This window comes from Anser anser (assembly GCF_964211835.1).
Source record: "Anser anser genome assembly, chromosome: 11".
Lineage (NCBI taxonomy): Eukaryota > Metazoa > Chordata > Aves > Anseriformes > Anatidae > Anser > Anser anser.
The window spans coordinates 8,549,201-8,565,145 of NC_139732.1; the positions used below are offsets into that span (position 1 = coordinate 8,549,201).

A 15,945-nucleotide genomic window follows, 5' to 3' on the forward strand; every position below is an offset into this window, starting at 1 on the left:
GCACGAATACGCTCATTCCTGTGCCATCGGCGCACCCTGCATCCTTCCTTAAACACTCGCACTTCTTCTCAAAAAGATTTAAAAGATATTTTTAACATGATTGAATAGCACCAGGAAATTAGCGCTTGTAAACCTGCCTAATAGCAATAAATTATTTACCATTCCAAATGACAGCTCTGTGTATCGAGTACAATCGCAGGCATGTATGGATGGAATAACAGTATTTCCTCTTTAATCTTTAAAAATGCATTTTTATTTTTCATAGTGCTGTCTCAGTAACTGTTAAGCCTATTTATCCAGCTCTCCAATGGCCAGACTAAGTGTTTTTCGCTGTGTGTAATTAGAGAAGGCAATGAACGTTTTGTCAGGGTAAATGTAATTTATTTACCGTACCTCCATGCTCAGTCAATATTTGCTTTTGACTGTTATAAAAGAGTGGTTGGTTAATACTTCAGTATCAGCAGATGTGTTAAAGGTGTACAGTAAGGAGAATATGGGAAAGAAGCTTTATTTGCCGACATATTTTGATTCATGCATATGGCCAATCTGCTGTATTGGGTAAAAACCTCTGAGACACGCCACGTTTATGGGGCTGCAGCAGGAACTGGTGCAGGCATCACACCCATGGAGCAGGACGGGCCTCTGCAGGGCTGGCCAACGGTGAAACCACTCCAAAATCCAGTGCAGGGTCCCCAGCGGGAGGCACCCGTGGAGCTGGAGGCTCAGACTCTTCGGGATGGGGTGGGACTGCAGCATTCGCCCATCTCCTGTCAGCTTACCCGGGCTCGGTGCTGGAACAAAACAGCAGGTTTGTGCAAGTATTCATTTTACATTGCAACTGACGTGCTTGTTCTAAGGGGTTGAATGCCATCTTTCCAGCTATTATATTGGGAAACTCTTTGTTCACAACATGCTCTAATATTGGTGCCATTTAAAGGGTTCTTGCTCTGATGAAGTTATTTGGATTATTCATGTGGAGAAATGGGCATCCTACAACTGTTTCTTTTTGCACCTTTGCCCGATTTCCATCCATCCTGGGAGAGGTTAAAACAATTGAAGCCGTCCAGGCAAGAAGTTAGCTTTTTAACATTCTGTTTTGTCCAGAGGCCTGCGGTAGGCTGAAGTTCAACCACCAGGACTGGCGTGTAGGCACAGGGGGCTGAAGGCATGCTCTGGAGGGCTGCCTTTATGCCATTCTGCTCTGTTTAGAAGGCTTTGCAACACAGTCACTTTGTTTTCCTCACACAGTCCGTTTGCTATTGCTCAGAGTGATGCAGGGACTGGCGAAAATGAAAAAGGAATAAAAATTGCTGTGACAGAGTTTGTATTTTTGTTTTTGCTCTGTCGGTTGCCCCATTACCAGCTGGCCACAATTCCTCCAAGATGAGCCAATTATCTCCACCACCTCCCCCCAGAAACTTCCATCCAGGTGTGTGCCTGTTGTGTGACCACAACACACTGAGCTCATGAGCCAGGTGTGTCCAAAGAGATTTCCCCTGTAGGACCACGTGGGTGGGTGGCAGCGGGGAACTTGTTTTGGGGCAGGCACCCCACACCCCAGGCCCCTTTTGTGGGGGACAAGGAGCTGGCTGTGGCGTCCCCACGGGTGGGCTCACTGGGTGCTCCGGGAAGCACAAGGGGGACAGGATTTAGAAGGCCCAGGCTCCGCGCTGGGTGCTCAGTGCGGGTGAGGCAGCTTGGTAAGGCCCAAGCAGTGATCTGAAAATCTCATCCCACCTGAATTTGGGTATCTCCCACTGATGTCCATGCCGTGTCCAGAGACAAGACTGCCTGTGTGGGACTGGGCTGCCTTGGAGCAGCTGCGGTGTAACACCTCTCACAAGATGCAGTTATGGCTGCATTAAACCAAGCCAAACCCGGCTGCTGTGAAGGCAGGCCCTCCTTTTGTGCCGCGGCCTAGTGGCTGCCCACAGAGACAGAATGGCGGAGCCCCAACTTTCAGCCTGAGCTCCCAGGTGAGTTTATTGGTGTTTATTGGTAAACTGTGTGGGCATGGGCAGGCTGGGGACGCATCAAGGGCCCAGTGTGGGCCTGGCCCCGGGGACGCTGCAGGAGGACCCCGTTCCTGAGGGGCCTGGTGCCACCAGGCCTGGGGGCAGCGTGTCCCAGGGCCAGGCCCCACACCGCATGGCCTGACCCAACACGGGGCTTGGGGGGGCTGCACTACAGGGGGAGCACCTGGTGCCAGCCCCAGTGATCGCAGGGGAGCTGCTGGGGTCAACCCCCACACAGACATAGCCACTCTCAACCAGTTCTCTGCCTCCACCTTGTCCCACCCTCAGGCCAATCCCAGTCCTGCCTGAGGGTATTTAAGTGGCCCCCTTAGCACCCACCTCTATTTCCTCCAAGATGAGCTGATTATCTCTGTGGCCTCCTGGCTGAAACATCAGTGGAGAACCCAGCTATGCAGGTGTGCTCATGTGGAGGTGTTGGGGGGTTCATACACATGGGAAAGGGGCATGTGGGTCCCACGAGGTTTGCCACCTCAGGGAGCGTATGGGTGAAGTGGTATTTCTCGCTTGTTCTCTCGGGGACGTTAATGGTAAGTCCCATGGCGGCAAGAGGAAAAGCGAGTCAAAATTGTGCTTCCATTGTGTGGAAGGAAGTCTAGAATTCTGACAGCACATGTGATGCTTTCTATAAAATCCCATTTTAATCAGCGATGACAGTTTGACACTTTTCCAGCTGCTCAGAAGCGGTAGAAAGTCAAGCATCTCAGTAGGGCATGGGTTGGCATGCTGGGCTGTGTGTAAGCTTTAACTTTCCTCCCACTCACTGACTTACGCTGGTATTCGAAGAACAGGAAGGTGAAAAAAAGCTTTCTGCAGGTTTCACACCAGCTTATTCTATCTGTGGTTTCAGTCTTGTCTTGTAAAAGTAAAATCTTCAGTTTGAAAGTGTATCCAGATGATGCCAGCTAGTATTATCATTCTCAATAGCAAGTGAGATTTTATTTATAAAATGTCCTGGCCTTTGTTGAACAATTCATGATTATGCACGCTTGAGGGATGCGTAAACAGTAATTAAAATACAGTTAGTGTAAAGCTTATGCTCTTAAAGAAAGCAGCATCAGTTTAAAGGAAGGGATAATGTGCTGTGGTGAATATTGATCAAAATGAGGAAAAAAAAGAAGTCTGAAATAATGGGATAAAGCACCTGGGAGAACAGTCTCCGCAGGGTGGGGGCAGGCAGATACCCTGTGCCCAGGTGAGGGTGCTGTGCTTGATGAGACCACCTGCCTCCAGTGTAGGGGCTGGAGATGGCCTGACCTCCGACAGGCACAGCCACAGGTGTGGTCCCGCGGCCTGTTTCCCTCGGCGGGCACTCTCAAGGTGAAGGAGCAGACATTGCCTGGGGTAGAAGGGGGGTAATTGGTTATTTATTTAGTGTTTCCATCTGCATCCTATTTGGGTCTCTTACCCAAGCTTGCCAAATCCTGTCTTTCCTAGATATGTCCATGGTTTTGGCCACTATTGTCACTATTTGGTCACCACCTCTTCCTCCTTACTCTATTTACCTTTGTGTTGCCCTTCTTAAAGTATGAAAACACTGAAAATCCCTTCTTATAAATGTAAATCTGATGGGAAAAGTGCCCATGGTCCCTGTGTTTGAGGCTCTGCTTTGCAGGGCATTTCAGTTTACCTCTAGAAGTGTCTAAGTCCCAGGTCTTCACCTATACCATGAACTCTTTCATGGCATGAGCCCAGTTATCTCTGTTGCACTCTGCCCAGTCCCTCTGCCTCACTGTTCCTGTCATCTCTTGTCGCTTGTCTTAGTTTTTCCTCCTGTCTGTTTCTCAGTGAGGACCAGCTTGCTCTCCAGTGCTCAGCTTTTTTTAGACTGCAATTCCTTTGGAGCAAGACATGGTCTTAGCTCTCAGCACACTGTGTACACACACATCTTGTTAGCTGTATAAACAATGAGAATAAATTGGATTCAAATTATCAATATTGTAGTAGCATGGGGGTAGGCACATAAAATCAATGCTGTGGACCTAAACTGCACGTGTAGTTACTACAATTACACCTAAAATAAACATTTTGCAGATCAGTGGGGACATTTAACTTGACGTGCACTTGCACACTCTTTGGTGTTCACATAGTTTCAGGCACAGAACCAGTGTATGGTGTGTATGGCACTGGGGATGCTGAGACTGGACTCTTAATCAGAAGCTGTTGGTTTATTTTTAGTTACAGTTATCCAGTAATGTTACTGGATTGTTTTGGGGAATTTGTACATGTCTAAAAACTTACTTCTCATCAACCCAGCCTCACATCTTGCAGCTTCAGGTAGGCAATTGGATAAATTAATGTTAGTGCTGTATTCTTTACGAAGAACAGGCATTAAATTGAGGAAATAGTTATTAATAGGTGCAGAACTTGCACCTGCAGATAAAAATCCTGTTTGAGAAACCAGGATTGTTTGTTGTCTTTGTTTTTCTGTGCCGAGTATATTTTTTAAAATGAGTTTATGTATCAGAATGCATGGAAAAAACCCAAGACATTTAGATCAAGGAGTCAGAGATGTAAATGGAATGTTGATGACTTATTTACAAATGTTTTCTCAGCCTTGTTGCTTTTCTATAATTTCTACAGGATATCCTCTTCCTTCTAAGTCTCCAGAAATTACAAGACAGGCTGCTTTTGGGGGGCCATTTGTTAGGAGGCTGGCAAGGTGACTTAGTCGAATAATTGTTGCTAAACTCCTGCAGTACCTGCTGCTTAAAGTGTTTAGTTTGCCTAAATAGTTCTCTGTTAGGGCACAATCATTCTCTCAAAAATATACCACTTTTGATGCACTTCCATCTTTGTTCAGCTTGCTCATCTCACCTTTTCTAATATGGTGTTTCTGTGCACTGCTAGGGATTATCTGATTTTAGCCTAAAAAATCCATTTTTCCCCCCATGCAGATTGCAGACCTTCATGGCATGGGGCAAAAAAAAGGCTCAAATCCTTTATTTGAAAATATTGATTGTGTTGATAATTATCAAAGATTTAGTTCCTCTGAGTTTATATGAACCATTAACCATGTCCCCAGTTCATAAATCCAGTCACTAATGAAAATCTGCAGGAGTGAACTCTCTCAGAAACTTCGGTGTGTGTCTGCATGGGTTTGCTTGGTGAGGCTGCGGCAGCGTCCATGCTCCGAGTCCCCAGGGCTCCGAAGATGATTAATGATAACAAAGCTTTCCCTATTGTGTTAGCGGGTAGGAAGGAAGGAAGAGTACTCTAAAAAGAGAGTGCATAGAATTTCTGAGTGTTGAAGTTCAGGGGTAGAGCTTAACCCTTTAGACCGGCTGCAAAATTTCTTCTAGTTGTGCGAGGAAGGTGTCATCTGCTTTGTCGTCACCATGAAGTCTGCCCAGTGGCTGTGTGAGCCTGTCTCTGCCCCAAGCGCAGGAGCGTGCGGGGGAAACCATCACACTGCGATGTGGCAACGCTTTTGGATGAGGTGGACTGCTCGCAGTTTAACAAATGGGTAGGCACACCCACAATCCACTTAGGTTCAGCTTTCTGAAATGTGCTGGAGATTTCTGCTAATGGGTTTTCCCTGTGGGCAGCATTACCAACCTGATTATGCAGGTTTTAAGAAACTCTCTTAGGAAGATTCTTTTTCATCGTAAGTTTTGACATTGACCTACTAAACTGGGTAATTTAGCATTTTATTTTCTAAGAATGAAAAAGAAAATTGAATATTTCATGACAAGAGAGGGATTATGGTAACGCTGCTCTGTATGGGAAGCCTATCATGTCCAGGGGCCAGATCGTGCTTCTGAGATCTGGGCATCAATGAGAAGATCTCAACCTCTGCCTTCAGGACCACAGCTGGAGTTCTTCAGCTGCGATACCCCCAGATTACTGGCTGCAGGAGCCTCTAATGTATTTGTGAGTGTAGCTCAGAGCTGCAATGTGAATAATACACCCCTTCCTACTGGAGAAGTTTCCAATAGAGAGGCGACACTACAAATCATGTTAATTTTTGTAGGGACCTCATATCTCAGTGAGTGAAGGCAGGGACGATCATGGCAAGGATAACTCTGGCTGGTGGTGGCAATCAAGGGCCTCTGCATGGAGAGCTTTGGCCTCCTGGAGTCTGAAAGTTCCTCTGGGTTTACGAGCAGCTTCTGAACAGAGGTGGAGAGCAAACCTTTGCCTTTGACACATTGCAAGAGAATCTCCGTGAAGAAATCTTGGTGGAGGTTGCATCATAAAAAGCCCACTCCTAAAGCTAACTTGGAGGATGTGGCAATATAGCCCCAGCAATTTAATTGCTATGTTCCTTTAATAGCAATTGTTCCTTGCCATTAAGGGCCACCACATGCAACCTGATTATTAGTTGGCTGAAAACAGAAACGCTTTGTTTCAGTGAGGCACGTTACCTGATACACCTAACCTGGGACTCCATTAAAAAATGTACTGGGAATTTTTAAACTGGTTTTACAGCAGATACATTTTATCAAAATATTCGCTTTTTAAAAGAAATTCAAATGCTGTAGTACTTGGCCAGATCTCCTGTTAATATGGTGTGGTTTAAAATAGTTCTTTTCCCCCCTAAGTCTTACATATCTGGGCACAATTCATGTTTTTGGTCTACGCAAAGCAGCAGTTTGCAGAAGTGCTGTTCAGTATCTGCTTTGAGCTTTAGAGTGAAATACACCGTGTTGTGCTTGTAAGGAGTCAATTCTTTAGCCATTCTTTCACTACCTTTACTGGGTTGTAACAGCCTTGCTACTATCATTAGTTAGGCATGGTGTTAGAAGAGTATTACAAACCCTTTAGCTGATCCTACTGAAAGTAAGGGCTTGTTGGGACTGTGACATCTGATAGTTTCCTTCCTCTCATTGCCCTCATCTTTGTGTTCTCCTCCTTTGTCGACTTGCCTCTGCTCTCTGGTGCGTCCAGAGCTGGAGGATGGCCAAGCGCAGCCCTGCTGCGGGGCAGCTTGGCGCTCAGCTGGGGGGTGGATGCCGCCCCCAAAAATATCCAGACAAATGAAGAGTAAGGTGGTAACTGTGTCTACATTCACGAGTGACCATGCTTATCTGACTGCGTTATTTATGCCTGTGTGGAAAATGTAACGTGCACGGCAGAAGTATAACATCTTGCCATTCAGTAACTTTCTAAATATAAACCCCAAAAAAATACTTAGCATTTCGGTGATGCCTGTTAAAATGTCTTGGAGCACTTCCTCACCACGACTTCAGTCTCAAGGTAGGATGCAAGCAGGAGCAGCTCAGCTGAGGTTTTTTGTCCTACTTTTGGGGCTTGCATTAGCGCTGGCTGCAGGAGCTGTGCTGATGACCAAATCCCACATGTGGCCAGATCCTTGGCTTCGCAGCGCTCTCCACCTCAAACGTCGGGTTAAGATTTCTTCCTGAGCTCTGACCCCTCCATGGTAGGTAAACAGGCTGAAGCAGCATGAAAGGGCTGGAAGCCCCGTTTCTGCTGGGGCAGAATTCCCCTGGTGCAGGCACTGCCGAAGACGGCGAGAAGGCACCGCACGGGCTCTGCCCCAGATGTCTCCTACCTTTGGTGTGCAAATGGGGGGACCCTGATAGGCAGCCAGCACGGCTCCTTTCAAGTCCTCGTTCAGCTCCTGCTGCGTGTCTTTCCCCTCGTGCTGTGGAGAGAAGAACACTCCAGTTTTGTTGTGCTTAAATTACACCGCCTTTTATATTAGGACAGATCAAAAACTAAAGCCCAAACCATTTTCAGTTCACATAGCTATATATAAGCAACCGGGTAGTAATTAAAATATCTAATTAAAATGTACATATTCCCTCAACAAAAGCAAAATTGTTCTGTAATGTCACTGCTGCTGTGAAGTTTATACAAGACAACATTCAGAGATTTCTCAGTCACTTACCAAATAAAAGCAGTTCCAACCCCACCTTTAAAGAAAAAAAAAAACCACAAAATTCTTCACATAAATAAATATTCCACTTGCATAATTTATAAATTACTTTGGTTAAAAATGTTAAATTGCCAAGAAGTCTGACTGCAACTGGCCTGGCTTTTCTTTTATATACATACTAAAAAAAAAAAAAAAAAGGAATGTTGAAACAGCTGAGGTTGGTTTGGTTGAGGGTTAATGTTTGGGTAAGAAGCTTCCAAGGAAACTTGAAGTGCTGAATGAACTCCACTCCATGGTAATTAGTGAGTGGTATTTTTCCTTTGCAGTCATTTTCTGAATCAATGTAATAGCTAGTGATGAGAACGGGGAGGGACACCGGATGGGGAAGATAACTCTCAATGAGGTGTAACGTTGAGGCTGTGGCTGTTACGTTACAGACACGTAGGTACATCCAGCAGCAGAAGGAGTAAAAGTTCAGTTGCATTGGCCAGACTTGGAGCAATTAGTTTAAGTTAGAGCTATTTCACTTTTTTCCTGTTTGATTTTTACATATCCTCAACTTGTACGTGGTATTGTGGTGTCGTATTAAATGGTTGGTGTCTTCCATGCTTGAGATACCTGACTTCAGTGGTTGGCAAAATGTTCTCTTTATATAGCTCTGGATTCTAGTTCTGTAGTTTAGGATCTCTGAATAAATATTGGTCATTGCATTGAACTTCAAGAAGTACCTTTCTGCACATGGAGTACTTTTCTTCAAAGACCTGTGAAGTAGTGTACATCTGACTATTTGTATGTATCCTGAAAGGACTGTTCAGAAAGATTGTTGGTTTATTCAGTTCTTTGGTTTCCATTACCAATATATATATTTTAAAAAAATATGGTATCAGACCTGACATGGCAGTTGTAGAAAGCAGTAAAGCAGTCAAAGTTCTGTTCTTGCTGAGATTTCCTGGACATGTTTAAGGTCTGATAAAGTTTGGGTCTCATTGTAGGATTGCTTTCTTCCACTAATGCAACTCAGCTTGGAAGAGATCACAGTTTAATGCCGTATTATATCTGTGATGTAGACACGAGGGTGGTCTCAGTCAAGGTGCTGAGAACATTGGAAGAATCACTGCAGTGTGTGATTCTTCGGATTCCTCTGCAGGAAGCTCGTGGCTATAGAGAAGGAGGCTTCTTTCCATCCCTTGGAAGGTATTACTGTGAATCAAGGCTCAGAATAAAATCTAAGTGGGGGACTTTCAATCTCCAGAGTTGTTGATGTTTTTTCTTTGTTTGGACAGCTTTACTTCCCTGCTGCTTCAAGAACAACTTGTTCTTTAAAATGTATATATAAGTGGAGTTGCTTCTCAAGACAGAACTGTCATTTGCTTTTTTAAAAAAGAAATGCTATATAGCTGCGCAGTCATCAAATTTCAAAACATGTAACTGAATGAGGCTTTTTTTCAGAATGGCTTTCAAAATACTGCAATTGTGTAATAAGTCAAGGAGCTAACTAGTGAAAGGTCTGTGGATGTCTTTCCCTGTTCCTCCTCAGAACTGTCAGTCGACTGAAGGCTTGACATTTTTTGTACTGGAGAATTTGATTTTTGAGAATAAAAATGCTTTTTCACTAAATAGAAAATTTTACAAAAATTTATTTATAATGTTGAGATTTTTGCTGATGATTCAGAGTAATTATTTTATAATAATAAATGCTGAAATATGAGTGTGCAAACTATGAAGGTGCAGCAGAAAAATGTACCAAGATAGAGGTTTTTATCTTTCTCTCGCAGGGTCTGTGGCCATCTTCTTAGCAGGGGAGATGCAGGCAAGGCTGGTGTTGCAGTTGGAAGGCTGTCTCCATGGCCTGGGACAACTCCTGCTGGAACAGAGCACTGGAGATGCGTGGATATCAGCGAGGTCAGATTTTCTCCAAAATGTTCTTTATACAGCCGCAACTGCTTATCGCCATCATCGGGGTTATTGCTAATCCTTGGGATGCTCAATTCACCCGTGATGGTTTTGGAGGTGGGCTGAGGTTATATTGTGGTATGCTGGGCATAGGTTTGGCACGGTGCTCAGACTGATGCTTCACTCCTGGGCCTGTTGAGGTGTTTGATGGGAATCAGCGGCTTTTAGGTAATACGTCACACATGCAGAAAATAAGGCATGTGCCAAGCAGTGGATTAGCTAGAGCTGTAGATCAGATTTTGTGTATTGTGGCTGTGGACTGTTTTTTCCATCTATTAAGTGATATTCTGTTTTCCCAAGAATATCGTATTTAGGAGAAAGCTGGTCAAGAATTCTGTTAAGTAAAAGATGTTTTTTTCTGTACTTCACATAATAACAGTTCAGTGAGATAAAAATAGTACAGAAAACAAATTAAACTTACAAATGAGAGGATATTAGAGTTTGGTCATCTTAAAAGTTGGTATTGGCCTTTTTTCTGAGAGATGATTTTATTTTTTTTTCTCTTATTGATTTTTTTCAATGTTGCTAAGGTTTCTCACTGTTTTGTTGTTACTTTCTCATAAAACTCTCCACAATTCTTAAGGGAAACATTCTCATTAAGGTCACAGTGGTAAAAGAAATCTTTATGGCAAGGTTAGGAAGTATTTCTAATGATTTGGAGGTGTTTTTTTTCAGGCAATTTATCTTTACAGTGGCTTTTTAAACTAAAGTAAAATTCAGAGTAATAAGACCCATTCCCTTCCACTAGACCATACAGAGTCCTGGGCTTCAACAAGGAATGACATATGAAGCTATTGAAAACACAGTAGAAGAACAGTAAAACCAACTTTCCAACCAGAGAAGGAAAAAGTTTTAAAGCCTTGTCTAAACACAAGTTTTGCTACTTTTAACTGTGCTGATAATTAAGTTGATACAGATGTGCTGATATTTCCCATTTATGTGAGTGAAGAAATGTTTACCCACGTGGAGGAGCAACTGCCAAGCACCTTTGGTGTTCACCCTGCTCCTCATGCACTCAGGCTACACTTAGACCCAAATTCAGCAGTTCTGGGAGCGTGCAGGAGGATCCTCAGTGGGCTTTTTACCTCCACCAGCCACGTGCTCTGAAGCCCCCTGCTTATGGCCGGCTGTCTGGTGCTGGCTGCCCTTGGTGCCCAGCCATATCCCAAGCATGTTTCACTGCTCAGGCCTCTAGACGTAGCCTTAGCAAGCAATGTAAGTGCATCTGTGTGAAGTGGTTTACTGTTTTGCATAAGAGTAAGCTACCTCACTCACCTCATCTGAACATGCAGTAATTAGCGTGGAGTTAATAGTATACCTGAATGCTACAGATTATTATACAATCACATTACCGTGTAGGCCAGCCCTATGTCGTACAGAAGTAGGGCATGTTTGCACTGCTGTTACTATATCAACACTACAGCTTGTACTACACTGGGTTACAAACATCTATGCTCTAACAAATATAATTAGATGAGCATGCAAATGTGTGAAGCTGGCCTGAGCTGTAATGAGCTGTGAAAAGGAAAGTAGAAGATACCAGTGATGACTTCAAAAAGGATTTACTGTTTGAAAGTACATCAGGTCTGCAGGTTTCCAGTGTTATCTTACTTATTGGTTTTATAAGTATTCAAAGCATTCCTAAATACATTTGAGGACTTGTTGTTTCTGAACCAAGTATCTATTCACCGAGCAGCTTTGCCATAGGAGACCAAACTTCAGGACACCATAGCTCATTTCATAGTACATGCTATATGTGAAGATGCCCGTCAAAATGTTTTAGTTGGTTTTCTCCTGGTTCCCACCAACTGAATGGCACTAAACTCTCTGTAACTTCTCTGTGTAATGAGCTGGGGAGGTGGCCAAAGGCAGGCATGAGATGCCAGCACCATGTAGCCATCCAGCTCCTTTCACATTGTCATCAAGCATTTCAGGTACTGCTCTAAATGTGCTCTACAAACCTCAGGCTCAGAACCTACATGCTTCAGACTTAACAATGAAATTCTTAAATTTAGAGTTAGAAAACAAGTGACGTATGTGTAGATGTATTGGTATAGGTACAGGGTTTTAGAGATCTGTGGGTCAGTCTAAAGCTAGTCAGTCATTTCACAGGTAGTTGCAAAGGAGTGAGAGAGCAGCACAAGTACCCAGTCCCCTTCTTCTGAGGTTTTCAGGTTACTATAAATGTGACTGACCAAACTTCTTCACGCGCTTGTAAAGTTGATATGAAAGGTGTGATTAAACACAACAGGTCAAGGTCAGGGATTCTCCCAGGCCATTTAGTGTGGCCATACTGAAGCTAGAGCTACGGCACAATAACTGTAAAGCAGTTGTGCTTTCTACCCCATATTGCACTTCCAAAGCATGTTTTCTCATACAAATCTGTGCGTGGCTGGTCAGGCTTCTTAGGAGCTTCCTAAGGAAGAATGAAAAATCAAAATGTGAAGTGGTAAGGTCACTGTGATATGAATTTAGCTTGAGCAAGCTGCATAGATACTGACTGCAGGGTTTTTGAAGCTGTGATGAAACACAATGACAAAATACTGTTCAGAATCTCTGAACAAATTTTCAGTATTTTCAGTCCTTACTGTTGACACAACATTGTGAATATACCTTGGTTTGTACTGGGGTTTACAAGTCCTTAGTGTCAATTCTGTTCATATGTATATGTTGGAGCAGAATTCATATATGTGTAAATGGTAACGAAGCATTCTCCATGAATGTTATTAATAAATGAAGTTTTAACATTTTGCTAATCGAAGTAAAGGTCAACAATATTGGAGGATGGTAAATGTGAATCTGTCTTCAAAATAGTATGATATCCATGCAAGATTACTTAAAAAAAAAAAAAGTGTTTTCTTCCTGGAAACACTGTTTAGCTTTTTCTCTCATTCACAGACATGCATTAAAACAGGCATTTTCCAGAGAATATAGTGATCCTGGTAGATGATTATTTGCAAATGTCATTTTGCATTTGCTCTTCTAAGAAGCAGGGCTCTTCATGTTTTAAGTTCCCATTTTCCCCTTACTTCTGAAGGGCAAGGTACAAGATTCAAGCAATGTACGTAGGTTCACTATACTAATATGATGGCAGATCTACAAAAAAAAATCTATTGTCTTTATGAGGAAATTTCCACATCAGAACCATGATTCTGGTCTGAAGTGAGGGAGAGAGAAAGGCAGGATGATCTACAATACCTTTGACTTTTGAATTCCTCTGAGATTTTAAAAATTCTATAATCCTGTTTGCAATTGAAAATTAATTCTTGACTTTAGCAGTTTTATGTCTTACCTCAAATGCAGTCAGAAGTGTTTCTATTTAACTGTTATTGTGGGAATCCATATTTATCCTTCAGTGACTCCCTTGATGGCGCATGCTTATTTTTTTTAGTAATTGCTGCAGAGCCAGCTTGGGATCTGAAAACTGGCTGGCGTGCTTTCAGTTTCTTGTGTTATGACCAGCAATAAAGGCTTTATCATCCGAATTGAGCTGCCAGTTGTGTTGATAACCCACGAAGAGGACTGTTGGTGGTTGTGCTCCTGCACAGCTCGTGGGTTCTGCAGTACCAGCAGCTCTCCTGCCTCCCTGCTGGGGTGGCTGCACCTGGGCTTCTGAATCCCAAGTTCCCCTTCAGCTGGATGGGGTTCAGAACAAATGCTGATGATGCAATGCATCGTCATAGTCAGTGTCTGTTTGGCAACCGCGATGCCTCAGCTTCTTCCCCCTGACACTGCAGATCTGGGCTGGGTGGGTGGTAGCGTGTGGGAATAGCAGCACTTGCATTTATCAAGACACATCAAAATGGGGCAGGAATTGAACCCTCATAAGCTCCCCAGCCACAAGTGTAACAGCAGATCAACATTTTACCAGCTTAGGTGGAACTCAGGCTAAAAGCAGGTAATCTCTGTGAACGTGTCAAAAAAGTGGGGCTGCTCTCAACATAGCTCAGGTTGTTTTCTGCCATCGTTTGGCCCATCGCCTAACAGTGAGTACGGTGACTGGTGCTTCTGCGAGGCATCTTGGTAGTGCAGCTCTTCTCTGCAGCATGGTGTTCCTGTGCTGCTGATTGTCTGCATCTCCGCTTGCTGTTTAGGATGGTAAACAAAGCAACGTTTGGCTGGTAATTGCCAAATCCCCCAGAATAGATTCTGACTTCTCTTTGGGTCTGGAGACCTCTAATGCAGATGCTTTCCTCTCAACAGTTACAGAATTGCTTCGACTTTGGGTTTAGAGCTACATCTGGAGTAGAGGCTTTCTTGGAAAGGATGTGTTCAGTCTGTCAGCGCAGTGCTGGGGAGCTGCTTCTGGAGCAGTTGGAGAGCATGCCCAAACCTGGCGCTTGGTGTGTTTTTTGGTTAAAGGACCGAGCTATCTGAGCAGGGTGTGCATTTTGCTTGTACCTCAGAAGAGGGGAACAGCTTTTCAGGCAGTGCATGTGGTGTGTGAGCCAAATGCTGCCACAGCTGGGCCTGAACTATTGTTTGGTGACAAGCTGGAGGCTGGCTTAAACAAGGGCCATCCTCCACTAAACTTCTTTGGGGAGGCTGGCTTGATCGTGCTCCATGGGAAGCAGAATAAAAACAGCTCTTCAGTGTCAACAGAGCACTCAGTTGTGGATGGGATAAGTTAAAGCCTTGTCTGAGACTATTAAGTAAGAGACTAATTATTGTCACGCTTTTGGTAGCTCCCTGATTTCATTCTCTGGCTGTAATCTGAAGAGCATCACAGTTGTGGAAAGCCGTTGGTACTCTGCTAGTAGTTAGGAATTGTTCTCCAATAAAAATACAGTGTTGAAACAATAGAACAATAATTTATCCAGTGTAGTGTCTCCCGGGGATTAGAGTTGAATATGTTTGTTTTTCATTTTGAGCACATTCGCTGAAATTTGCAAATGCAGATTAGCAAATGCTTACAACAAACTCAGAACATCCATGTCACATGCACTTAATCATGGATTGCTCTGTGAGCAGAGCTTGTGCATGGGCATACATCAAAGCTGATATCTATCTATGTTGTAATGTATTCCTCCACATGACCATATCCAATACATGGTACTTATTATTCCATTAGTACCCAAACCACAAACCCTTTCCAATATCCATCTGCGAAGATGCAAATAGCTGCGTACTTTGTTTTATTAAGGATCAGCCATTAGGGGGTCACTGGTTAAAAGTCTGATGATCATTAGAGGGATTTTTTAAAAAAACAAACAAACAGCTGTTGTCATATATCTTGAAGAGTTTCTGTTGTACCGATGCAATTTTTATCTGTGGTGATGATGTTGTCATGGGAACATATGCACAGGGGAATTAAATGATGTCAGGAGAAGTGTAAATGATGCAAACACACCTCATTTGAAATGTTAATTACCACCCTTCCCTCCACTCCAAAGAACAGTTCAATTTGATTTTATTTCTGATGTAGGGAAAAATATGACACTTTTGTCTAACAATAAGTAGCTTACATTGTTGTACCAAAGTGAGTATGAGTCAGTGAGTTAATCTGCATTGGCAGCATTTGCACTGGGGACCATCTGCAGCCCTGCTTGTCTGAGCATCAGTAATATTCCTCTGTGAATATCTCATCTTGATGGTCAGGGGAGGCAGGCAGCCTCTTTAAAGAGTTCCATAAATGCTTATAATTGCTGCATTAAACTTCAGTTTATTATTTTCTCCAGGTGCAGGTATGCGGATGATATGAAACCCCACTGCATTTACATACAAATTGAAGATTTTTATTAATCAGCCCGGTAACAGGAATCAAACAGCAACACTCCATCAGGTCCTTAAATACATTTGGTGACATTTTTACCATGCATTAGCATGATAGGGCAAGCAGAATATAATGTACCAATGATTGCTTTTCCATTGAAAGCACAAACGGTTTCATTTTTCCTGTCATCTCAAATAAGTGTTAAAGAGGGTTTGGAGGCTATTGTGTACGTTCCGTATGCTAGGGACTTACAAACACTGATGGCCACATTAAATAACCATTAGTGGCTCGGCTTAGATCATTGCAACATCCCTCCTCTTCAGAATTTATTCTTTGATTTAAAGTGAAAGCAATCTGTGACTGCTTTCATAAAGTCCTTCGGCTCCCTCCATTTTTTTTCCTCA

The 15,945-nt window shown here is 43.3% G+C and overlaps 1 protein-coding gene and 1 long non-coding RNA gene across 5 annotated transcripts in view; one reads left to right on the plus strand and one right to left on the minus strand.

Annotated features, from left to right (window-relative positions):
• LOC310905606 (uncharacterized protein) overlaps positions 1-15,945 on the plus strand; it is a 136,778-nt gene that overhangs the window by 92,992 nt on the left and 27,841 nt on the right. For 2 of the 4 annotated variants that reach the window (XR_014589150.1, XR_014589151.1), the window contains exons 1-2: positions 532-808; positions 9,651-9,777. Coding sequence is in view for 1 of the 4 variants with exons in the window: in XM_083852121.1 (XP_083708247.1) it covers positions 8,918-9,069; positions 9,651-9,777 (279 nt within the window). In the remaining 3 variants the exon portion in view is untranslated. The other 2 variants (XR_014589152.1, XM_083852121.1) reach the window with 2 other exon arrangements.
• Positions 5,938-8,663, minus strand: LOC310905618. The gene is made up of 2 exons (XR_014589177.1): positions 7,888-8,663; positions 5,938-7,641 (listed from the first exon to the last, which is right to left on the minus strand). It is a non-coding gene; the product is annotated as an uncharacterized lncRNA (long non-coding RNA).